This window comes from Chiloscyllium plagiosum, chromosome 18, assembly GCF_004010195.1.
Source record: "Chiloscyllium plagiosum isolate BGI_BamShark_2017 chromosome 18, ASM401019v2, whole genome shotgun sequence".
In the NCBI taxonomy this organism is placed as follows: Eukaryota; Metazoa; Chordata; class Chondrichthyes; order Orectolobiformes; family Hemiscylliidae; genus Chiloscyllium; species Chiloscyllium plagiosum.
Window position 1 is genome coordinate 11724401 of NC_057727.1, and position 12462 is coordinate 11736862.

The 12462-nt window shown below is 39.8% G+C and overlaps 1 protein-coding gene across 1 annotated transcript in view; it reads right to left on the reverse strand.

The window, feature by feature from the left end:
- Positions 1-12462, reverse strand: part of uba1 (ubiquitin-like modifier activating enzyme 1) — a 276198-nt gene that overhangs the window by 252904 nt on the left and 10832 nt on the right. Inside the window, exons 4-6 of the mRNA XM_043708625.1 lie at positions 11246-11380; positions 10198-10304; positions 7083-7173 (exon numbers count right to left, since the gene is read on the reverse strand). Of these exons, the coding sequence (XP_043564560.1) occupies positions 7083-7173; positions 10198-10304; positions 11246-11380 (333 nt within the window). The remainder of the gene's footprint in view (positions 1-7082; positions 7174-10197; positions 10305-11245; positions 11381-12462) is intronic.

Sequence of the window (12462 nt, forward strand, 5' to 3'; positions counted from 1 at the left end):
TATCTGAATTAAACTCCATCTGCCACTTCTCAGCCCATTGGCCCATCTGGTCCAGATCCTGTTGTAATCTGAGGTAACCCTCTTCGCTGTCCACTACACCTCCAATTTTGGTGTCATCTGCAAACTTACTAACTGTACCTCTTATGCTCACATCCAAATCATTGATGTAAATGACAAAAAGTAGAGGACCCAGCACTGATCCTTGTGGTACTCCTGAAGAAGGGCCTGTGCCCGAAGCGTCAAATCTCCTGTTCCCTGGATGCTGCCTGACCTGCTGTGCTGTTCCAGCAATAAAGTTTCAACTTTGTACTCCACTGGTCACAGGCCTCCAGTCAGAAAAACAACCCTCCACTACCACCCTCTGTCTTCTACCTTTGAGCCAGTTCTGTATCCAAATGGCTAGTTCTCCCTGTATTCCATGGCATCTCACCTTGCTAATCAGTCTCTCATGGGGAACCTTGTCAAACACCTTACTGAAGTCCATATAGATCACATCTACTGCTCTGCCCTTATCAATCGTCTTTGTTACTTCTTCAAAAAACTGTATCAAGTTTGTGAGACATGATTTCCCATGCACAAAGCCATGTTGACTATCCCAAATCAGTCCTTGCCTTTCCAAATACATGCACATCCTGTCCCTCAGGATTCCCTCCAACAACTTGCCCACCACTGATGTCAGGCTCACTGGTCTATAGTTCCCTGGTTTGTCTTTACCACCCTTCTTAAACAGTGGCACCAAGTTTGCCAACCTTCAGTCTTCCGGCACCTCACCTGTGACTATTGATGATACAAATATCTCAGCAAGAGGCCCAGCAATCACTTCTCTCGCTTCCCACAGAGTTTTGGGGTACACCTGATCAGGTCTTGGGGATTTATCCACTTTTAACCGTTTCAAGACATCTAGCACTTCGTCCTCAGTAATCTGGACATTTTGCAAGACGTCACCATCTATTTCCCTACAATCTATATCTTTCATATCCTTTTCCACAGTAAATACTGATGCAAAATTTTCATTTAGTATCTTCCCCATTTTCTGTGGCTCCACACAATGTGGGCTTTCCTCTTGTCATGTTTCCACTTCGATACAAAGAGCCTTAAAGTCAGTACTCCTCTAATGTGTTTTCCAATACAAAATGGGTGAACACTTCTGGTGTTGATATGCAGATCCTTTCATTTGACACTGCATACTGTCCTTTGGTGGTGTTGCCTGTTAAAGCTTCATCAAGGATGTCAAGGATATTGATGTATTTTGATCCCAGCTGATGGCACTACTGGACCAGTCAAATTTCAGAAAGAAACCTGGCTTGAGAGATCCTATCTGAAAATGTGTTGCTGGCAAAGCGCAGGTCAGGCAGCATCCAAGGAACAGGAGAATCGACGTTTCGGGCGTAAACCCTTCTTCAGGAACGAAACGGCGAATCTCCTGTTCCTTGGATGCTGCCTGACCTGCTGCGGTTTTCCAGCAACACATTTTCAGCTCTGATCTCCAGCATCTGCAGCCCTCACTTTCTCTTGAGAGATCCTATGTTTATTTTATTTTTATTTAGTTAGTTATACACTGATGCATATTCTCAAGAGGGTTCAGATTGTCTTTATCAGAAGAGTGTTTATTACACAAAATAAAAAAGTAAAAAACTAAATATAGAAGACAATTAGATAATCTCATAACACAGTGAAGTAAATTTTTGACCTGCTTCTTGACAGAGAGCTAAGGCCAAAGAGATTACACCCCATTTCAACTCTTTAGTGCTCTGATTCCTGGCAGTTTCTTTGCCATAGATAGTGGACAATTCATATGATAATTTCCAAATCTGCTAACATGAATTTCTCACAAATCTGAGAATTTCTTTTTTCTGTGTTCATAACCTGCAGATTTCTAATCAAACTCGCCTGGTTTCACAAACTAGTGACTTATTCCTTGTACTGTCCTGAATCTTTCTAGCAGAGCAATTAAACTGGCTTCGAAACTGAACCCTGCTGTTTTTCAAACAGACTTTAAAAAAAATACTCATGCTAGATTCTTCTGAACTAAAAGTAAACATTATGACATAAATGTTTACTCTACCTGTCATAAATACAACATTTTAAGCATCTTTTTGTAACAGCCAGTCATCTGCTCCGAAGAAAGATTAGACTTAAATCACTGTTCCAGAGAGACACACGCACCTTGTTTCTATTTTTAAAAGAAATCCTTACTAAGAAACACTTACCTTCCTAAACTAAAATAACACAATCTGTATTAAACTAATCTTTTGTTGTTAACATTTATACAGGAAAAATCAATCGATATTCTGAGTAATTAGCTTACCTATTTGTCTTATTGAACAACTTCATCAAATAACAAGAAATTTCAGCAAATGTATTCTGGGTTAAGTGCCAATTATATTACAAATAATTGGCAATCACATATACATGTGCCGATCACATATTCTGTGTTTCCTAGAGTCTTGTTCAGCTTTTCCACCATTTAAACTATCTACTTAAACTGTATTTGGCTCTTCCAAAATGTTCAAATGTACAGGGTCAGATATCAGGCAGAGTGAAGTTGTGAGTAAACTTGGATCAATAATCTCACTGAGAAGATCTCAACTGCCTCCAAGTAAATATAACCAGGACATCATAGAAAGAGGATCCTGCAGCTAAGGTAGACATAGACTAGTTTAGCAGTTTGATTATTCAGTCTGACTGACTGCACACTCAGACTTAGCCTGATGCCGGTTATGACCATTGGAAATGAATGATATGGCAAAATATGCAATGGTAGAAAAGGATTTGAGAATAAATAAAGCACTGAAAAGATTAAATTCAGAGAAATGTGCATGCAGATTTCTAGCCTTCGATGATCCACAAGATAAGAAGTTTCTCATCTTGGATTATGCGTCACTTGATAAACTTCCAGATTAATCTTCTGGTTTGGCAGTGTTTATCATATTTTTGGTGGAAAAGAGTAATAAATGTTATTCATTAGCCTAAGCAGCGAACAAAATTACAAGGGTAACTTAGAGGATCTTAGCTGATGAAACATTGGTGTGAGTCAAAACAATACAGATGGGGGTTGAACTCATGTAGGATATCTTACATGAAGGATATCTTACACAATGGGCAAACTGAGAAAATACTGCTCATAGAATGTTGCATTGATTATGATTCTTTTTGGGACAATGTTCATTTGGCAAAGGATGTTGCACAGACAAGATTGAGAACTGACCTTGCTAGTGTCAAGGAAATGTTGGAAAAAAGATTTCTAAAACAATTGGACCTTCTGCACAGAGGAAAGGATACCACCATTGTGCCACTAGATCCTTGTTTGTAAGGTTTAATTGTAATATAACATGTACATTATTTAACTCATGGCACAAAATATATACATTAAGAAGAGGTACATCTGCTAATATAGCATGTAATTTAAGGTTAGAAGAAAAACAGATGATGGCTATTAACTGACATCTCATTTGGATAGTGCGAAATTATAAACTTCAGAACTTTAACTGTTCATAGATTGAAAGAAGCAATAACTCTGTCTGGAATAAACTATTAAAAATCAAAGACAAACTTATATGAAAATTGAAAGCAATCAGATATGCCTGGAAAAAGTAGTCAAGGCTATATAAACAAAACTGTTTTGACATTTGCTTAATAACTGGCTGCTTATGCCACAAGGACAAATGATTGCGCTGCAGAAAAAAAATTAAGGAGTTAATCATAGGAAAGCTGTGTCTTCAAACAGATAAGTCAATGCCAAATATAAGAAGGAACAAAGAAGCTATTTCTGACTCTGGAGGAGTAATCAATGTTTTGGGTGAAAGAATCTAAAAAGTCAATAATAATGTCACCTCATAGCTCTGAAGGATGAAACATTGTATTAGAATCCAACATCAGAACTATTCTTCAGCAGAACTTTGAAGAATAATACTTCACTAGTATCAAACCCTGAATATCAGACACAGACACTGTTGGTTGGAATTATAGCTAAATTCCATCATTGACTGGGTAATATTCAAGTTCAGTTCAGGCTTAACTTGCTTACTTGTGGGGTCTTATTGAATGTCTGTGAGATTTCTTAATCAATAGTGATTTACCCACAACAACAGAAAAAAAGGGGAATAATTGGGACTGGTACAGTGAATAAACTGTCTGGACAAAGAAAATTTATGTCTCAATTTCTGTTCAACCAACCTGTTTCAAATCTATTAATAAATAGATGTGAAGCTTTTGGATAACAATTCAATGAAGAATACATTTGCAGTCATAGAGATGTACAGCACAGAAACTGACCCTTCGTTCCAATTCGACCATGCCAACCAGATATCCTAAATTCATCTAGTCCCATTTGCCAGCACTTGGCCCATATCCTTCTGAACCCTTCCTATTCATATACCCATATAGATGCCTTTTAAATGTTTAATTGCACTAGCCTTTGCCAGTGAGTTATTAACTTGCTTAACCATTTTGCCTCTAATAGTACAAAAAACTTTTGAAATCCACATGAAAACTAATACATTCCAACTAACATTTACTTGAAATCAAATTTAAGAAAGTTATTTAATCAAAGAGAGGCTTATTCTGTGTGGTGGGTTTGCAAATATTGTTTGGCAGAAATTTGTTTATAAAAAACCTTTTATTTTTGAAGAACACACTTGGCTTGTACTAGTGAATTTCTTGGTGTCCATTAAACATTAAAGCCGACCATGAGAAACCACCCAGTGGATTGGGGGAGTTTACTGTAATTGAATTTGTAATTTACAAATTTAGTGGATTACTCAATCTGTTTTGCTTTTTCTGTGCTAATTGGAAAGCTATTGTATCCAGATATCAGACCCTTCACTTATTTCAAATTTCATTGGATCAGAAAAGACAATATTATGACTTCTTGAACTTAATATATCCAAGAGTGTAGAGCACTGCTTCAACCTCAAATCAGAAGACATATGGTGTTTGAGCACTGAGTCAGTCACATATCAATCTGGAATGTCCAGCATCTGATGGGAATGGCAGTTTTCCACTTAAGGAACAGATCACATGAAATTAAAGAATCACAGAAAAGATGCTTGGTTTGTGAAACGCTGCAATATGATCAAGATAAATTTATGCATTTAATTCTTAGTCTTTTCTTTCATATGTCTCATCATAAACTTTGGCATTCCATGTACTGCCAAAATGAATCACAATTAAATGACAAATACTTCCCCTTTAATGTGTCAAAGGTTCTGAGTGGGAGTTCTGGAAACCGTAATGTTAAATAAACTGTAGTAGCAAATGCTGCTGTCTATTTCAGCCACTGAAGAAATGCTACCGTGTATTTGAACAGATGCCAAGTATACAAAAGCCACAGAAGGCTTCAAAAGGCAGACAAATCCTTGTTTTTCTTGGTCAAGCATGCAGCTTTCAGTTCCCTTATTTTTGTCAGTACCCTGGGGCAGGGAGAAGAAAATCGGACATTTGAATCTGAAGACTTCATAGTTTTCTTTTAGGTGTTCTTATCTATTGCAAAACAACTTTTGGATATCCCATTTTTTGAAGCTCTGCTTTTGCCACCTCCTGATGAAAAGCCGAATCCTAAATACACATTTAAGGAGAAGAGTCTTTTTTATTGGAACAATAATGATAACATAAAGACAAAGACAAGAACTAATAACTTCCAATAACAATCCTGGTATTAGTTTAGTTTTATGGAATCTCAGAAATTTTTTTGGAACAGGATACCAAAAGGAAAAACAAAAATTCAAAGACAATCTCCAAAACTCCAGATCAATTGCGGATCACCCAATGTTAAGGGGAAGGAAAATCAGGAAAATGGTGGGTGATCAGAATTCCACTCAGACTTTGATGGCAAAAATGACTCATATACATTGAAAAAACTGTGTCTTAGCGGATTCCATGTGATGAGATTCTCTAGCAGTTTCCTAAATGGAAATATGTGTTATTGTCTTCCTTATGCTGATGGTGCCTTTGCAGTTTTATGTTCTAATTATAAGCATCAAGGCCTCTTCCAAGTCTGAAGAGTTATTATGGCGTGCTGCATTTCTAATCTTTCATAAAGAATGAAAAGCCCAGCTACATCTCTTTGATGCTGGAGAGAATGTATTGTCACATAAAGAAAGCCTCCTTCATAAAGTGAATAAGGCACCACCCACCCTACTCTTACCTGTGATCTTTGATAACCCTGACCCCTCCTCTTCCTCATGCTTCCTCTTGAAGTCAATTCCATGTGTGCATAGCTCTAACATTACACTATCTGTCTCAATCCATTGCTAACCTTTGCATTGTCAGATTGTGGCCTGACATTCAGCCTTGGATGAATTAAAAGTTCCACCAGTTAAAGATTGGGAAAACTGATGTGATTGTGTTTGGGAATTGGCTGGGCAGGGGTGATGTACAGCCACACATTTCCCATACTTTGCCCCTCCCGAATTCACCACAGACCTCTCATGTATCAAAAGCAGTGGATAAGTAATGTAACTGCCATGGTCTTGACTGGAAATGATAAGTGGGTCACAGCACCAGGAGGAGGGGAGAATTGGTGAATGGAGTACACGGAAGTACGTGGGCGGCACGGTGGCTCAGTGGTTAGCAGGTTAGATTCCAGTCTCGGGTGACTGTTTGTGTGGAGTTTGCACATTCTCCCAGTGTCTGCATGGATTTCCTCCAAGTGTTCTGGTTTCCTCCCGCAATCCAAAAGATGTGCAGGTTAGGTGAATTGACCATGCTAAATTGCCCACAGTGTTAGGTGCGTAAGTCTGGGGTAAATATAGACTTGGGGAATGGGTCTGGGTGGGTTACTGTTCGAAGGGTCGGTATGGACTTGTTGGGCTGAAGGGCCTATTTCCATACTGTAGGGAATCTAATCTAAAAAAAGGCATGCAATATTTCTCAAGTGTGAGACGGGAGAGTGTCTGTGCATTTATCTAGCGTCTATCAAGTCCTGAGCACTCTCAGAAGCAGATAGCACTCTCTGCAAACACCCACTAAAAAGGCAGTGAAAATCATATCTCTCTGCAACAAAATGATGAGCAAGAACAAATCAGGAAGGGAGAAAACGGCAAAGTGTGACAAGTTGTTCCTTAGTGGAGGAAACGGTTTACCTTGGTGATCCAGGTTATTACTGCTGTCTGGGGTTCTTCACCATTCTTGTCAATGACTGTGAATTCTTCCCCAAAGTCACAGAATAGTTGGCTGTTAAATAAAGCAGAAACACCCAGTCTATGAACTCAACTTGGCATTTCAGAACAAACATCAGACTGATGCCAAACAGCTTTCTAATCATTACACTGTTCACAAAAGAAAAGCTGTCCAATATTAAAGACTTTTATTCTAATATTTGTCTCCATTGGCTGAATCATGCAGCCTAGAATTTTAGGTTAAGTGTATATCAAGTTGCTGTGATTTTTATTGAGGTTCGAAAACTTCCTCCTGGAAACCAAGCTCTCCACTAAAGTGGCCACATCCCCAGACTGGAATAAATAAACATGGTACCATTTTCTTCTGTTTATAATTCCTCAGAAATAAGGCTCCTCCAATTAAAATGTTTTTGACAGATACTTGCAACGACATTTTAAAACCTTACTGTAAATTTTATTTCTTGGGATATGAGTATTGCTAGCTAGGCCAGCACTTACTCCCCATCATTAACAGCTCTCGACGAGGTTAAGATAAGCAGCCATCTTGAACTGTTGTAAAGGTCGGGGGTGTGGGCACACATACATCGCTGTTATGGAGGAAGTCCCAGGATTTTGACCCGGTAACAATAAAAGAAGGGCGATACATTTCAAAGTCAGATAGTATGTAGTTTGGCAAGGAAGGTGATCATTGTTTCTATGCATCTGTTACCCTTCAACACCAGGTTATAGTCCAACAGGTTTAATTGGAAGCCCAGCCAACACTGGCACCTCCAATCTGTTACCCTTGTCCTTCTAGATGGAAGTCATAGATTTGGAAGGTACTGTTGAAACAAAACTACATATTAAAGAATTTATAATGACTAAGAAACTGAATAGCCTACATTACTGAAACCCAAGGTTAAGTTCAGCTTTCCTAAAGTCATTTGGAATGATTTTGGATCAGGTTCTTTACAAGTGCTGGACCAGGCACTACCAAAAATGCTTATAGCAAGCAGCCTGTTTTATTGGCACTACATTCACTCCATAGCACAGTAGCAACATTGCACTACAAAGATTCACCAAGATTCCCGAGATGTTTGTCTTTTTGACTTCTTGATTTTTCTGACTTATGACCATACTGTGTATAGCTGTAATGTAACTTTTTTTTTCTTCATTGCTCTATTCTGTAACTAAGGATTGTACCTAGGTACTCTGTACATACATTGGCGCGCAAGTGGTGACTTAAAAACTTTTCACTGTACTCATTTAAATACAAGTGACAGTAAAGCTCATTCAAATCAATTCCAATTCAACTCAATTCAGTAGGGATCACCTCCCAAACTCACAATTATTTCTGTCTAGAAGGACAAGAACAGCAGAAACATGGGAATGCCCTCAAGCCATTCACCTTCCTCATTTGGAAATAGACCACCTATCCTTCAGTGTCAACCAAACTCTGGTGTGGCCGCACTTGGAGTATTGTGTACAATTCTGGTCACAGAATTAAAGGAAGGATGTGGAAGCTTTGGAAAGGCTTCAGAGGAGATTTACCAGGATGTTGCCTGGTATGGAGGGAAGGCTGAGGGACTGGAGGCTGTTTTCGTTAGAGAGAAAAAGGTGACTTAATTGAGACACATAAGATAATCAGAGGGTTATATAGGGTGGACATTGAAAGCCTTTTTTCTCGGATGGTGATGGCTATCACGAGGGTACATAGCTTTAAATTGAGGGTGATAGATATAGGACAGATGTCAGAGGTAGTTTCTTTACTCAGGAGAGCAGTAGGGTTTGGAACGCACTGCTTGCAACCATAGTAGACTTGCTACCTTTAAGCGCATTTAAACGGTCATTGGATAGACATATGGATGAAAAGGGAATAGTGTAGGATAGATGGGACTTCAGATTGGTTTCACAGTTTGGCGCAACATCGAGGGCCAAACGTCCTGTACTGTGTTGTAATGTTCTATGTCACTGGGTCAAAATCCTCGAACCCCCTCCCTCATGACCTGTGGGTCTACCTATAGCACACGGACTGTTTAAGAAGGCATTTCACCACCATTTTCTGAAGGGCAATTAGGACAGGCAATAAATGCTAGTTCCGTCAGCAATGCCCACGTCCCACGAGTGAATAAAAATACCCTCAGACTGTGGTAGAAGGCCATTGGTGAGACTGAAGTCATCACTAGAGGAAATGATGTCACCAACCCAAGGAAACCTAAACACAAATAGAAAGTGGGTCACTAACACCAATGCTTCACCAGAGGCTCACTGATGATGTTACCTCGTATGATGATGAAACGTCTGAAAATGAACCTTCCAGCTCAGTGAGCAAACTTACTTCCAGAACCTCAACTTGAGCTAGAAATCTTCTCAAAATTTGCTAACGTAGTTGACTGCCCTTGGACTTGCCTTGCAAGCCAATCACTTGTATCCAACCACTCCCCAGTAGCGGTATCAAAACACTCCCCATTGGGAAATGCTTTGATTCAACTGAGTGGCTTGCAACCATAATAAGTCATGGCCAGTGACACTCCTATCCCAAAGAAAAGACAGACTTGCATTTATATAGCACCTTTCACAGCCACTAGATGACTCAAAATGATGTAAATCCAATGAAACACTGTTCAAGTACAGTCAATTTTGTAACATAGGGAATATGGCTACTAGTTCGCACTCAACAATTCCCACAAAAAGCAAGATGATAACAACCAGATAATGCACCATTTGTATTATGTCAGCTGATGGATAAACATTGGCCAAGAAACTGGGGAATTAATCCCTTGCTTTTCTTCAAAATAGTGCTGGCATAACTTTCCATTTTCCCAGTGAGACACAGTGCATCTGTTTATGGTGTCCCTCAATACTGCAGTCACATACCCATTTGAATTTTTGTGCTCAAGCCGTGGATTGGGATTTGAACTCAGAAATTCAGAAACAAGTGTGTTACTAGCTCAGCCATCGCTGACAAAAAAAACACACAAGCAAATAAACTAGAAGGAGCTTTACTCTTACAGCTTCCCTATGGAGTATGTGGAGATGACAAGGATTCAAGCTCCGTTATCATCCATTCAATATTTACAAAACAGTGGGGTGCCCTTACCCAAATAAGCCTTTGGTATCCGCCACGATAAACTTGATGTTCTGATTATGACAAAATTCCCCAATCCGCAGCTGTTCCTCCAGTGTTGAATCGGTCAGCACAACCACCTGAGGAGGAGTTTTGTAAACATTTTAGACACGGGGAATAAGGAGAAAGGGAGGACTGCAGATGCTGGAGATCAGAGTCAAAAAGTGTGGGGCTGGAAAAGCACAGCTGGTTGGGCAGGAGAGTCTTTTTATTCAGCAATATTCAAAACGATTATTGTGTTCTATGTGTTCTATTTGTAAAACCGTTGACGAGTAATTAAGTATCAGAGAAAATAAAATCTTGCATTTGTATAGTGCCTTCTAAGACCATTGAGCATCCAAAAGTGCTTTACAGACAATGAAAATACTTCAGTCACTTGTGTGCACAACTGAGGGGCAAAACCAAACCCTCACCTCCTGGGGACTACCTGGCATATTTTAACACTTTCAGGACCCAATGTTCCTGCCAGGGGTTGGTGGCTGTGTGACCACAGAGATCCTCAATGCTATATGGTTCAACACCAAGATATATTACAGACAGAATGGCCCCCAGGTTGACTGTACAACCATGAAGCTAACTAATGGAGAAAAATGTTAGAAACAGAAGCAGAAATTGATGCAGAAAACTCAGCAGCTCTGGCAGCATCTGTGGAGATAGAGAACTGAGTTAAACTTTTGAGTCTAGTGAGCCTTTATTTTAGGAGAAATAAAACAAATTGCAGAAGACACTAGAATTCCCAAGCCAAGATTTTAAGGGAATTTTTTCATGGTGTGGTCTGACCCAACACCGGGAACAGGGGGGAATGCAGTCAAAGGAGAGCAGAATTACACGGAAACGGTAGTGGGATGAGTCGAGGTGGGATGCTCTTTGGAGGGTCGGTGTGGCCTTGTTAGGCCGAAGGGCCTGTTTCCACACTGTAGGGATTTTATGGATTCCAGATATCATTTAAAAATAAAAGGTCTTAATATGTTTACTTCAATCCATAAACAGATTAAAGAAAATGTTCTTTCTTGTACTTTACCTGGAATTGCCGCAAGAAGTCCTCAGTTAGTTTCCCAGTGTATGAGGATACAGGAACATAACTGTTCAGTTCTGCCAGCCTCTGCTCAGATGCCTTTGCCCTGTTCTTCCTGATATCATCTACCGTCAAGTAAAACTGTAAACAGGAGATAGAAACTCAGGGAATTAGATATTTTCTCATCAACCCATTTATGACACACCTCTGGAGCAAAGCAGGACTTGACCCCAGGCTTCCTGGCTCAGAGGTAGAGCCACTACCACTTTGTGTACAAAAGCATTTGTACACAGTGTCAGAATAGAAGCCGAAAGAACTGCGGACACTGGAAATCAGAAACAAAAACAGAAACTGCTGGAAGAGATCAGCAGGTCTGGCAGCATCTGAGGAGAGAAATCAGAGTTAACATTTCAGGTCCAGTGACCTTTGCTCAGAACGGAGTTATTTCGATTAGTTGTTTGTACCGTGTTTGAGTATTGCTGAAAAAAAGGTGTAGTTTATGCCATTTCTTTCTTCTCAATGTTGTTAACCAGCTTCCCCCTTAATTCATTTGTGCTAGTCATCGGAAATATTTGACCTGGCAGCTACAGTGACACTCTCACCAATGTCAAAGAAAGACAAGTTCTCCTGAATTCTTTATTGGATATATTAGTGGATTACTTGCAGATACCAACACCTACCAAAAGAGGGAGTTTGACCCCACCCCACAGCTCACCAATAGGATAAACAACACACTGAGGAACCTACAAAAAAAAACGGACAGATAACCAGGGCTGACCTACAAAGAATGAAACCTGAAAGCAACAACACCCCCAGATTCTATGGACTACCTAAAGTGCACAAACCAGACATCCCACTCAGACCCATAGTATCACTACCAGGGACACCATCACACAAACTAGCTAAAGAACTAAAGCAGAAACTGAAACACCTGATCAGCAGATCCAGACACTCCATACAGTCAACACAGGAATTCTTGGACAGCATCAGAAATATACACATAGACAAGGAAGAAACCATGGTCTCATTCGACGTAACGGCACTGTTCACCTCTATTGACAAAGCCCTAGCCAGAGAAACAATAGCCAACCTGCTGAACAGACATAACAGGACGTTGAACCCACCAACAAAGACGGCATACTTAAACTACTGGACTTGTGCCTCACAACACACTTCACATTCAACAACCAGATATACGAACAAATCAACGGAACACCCATGGG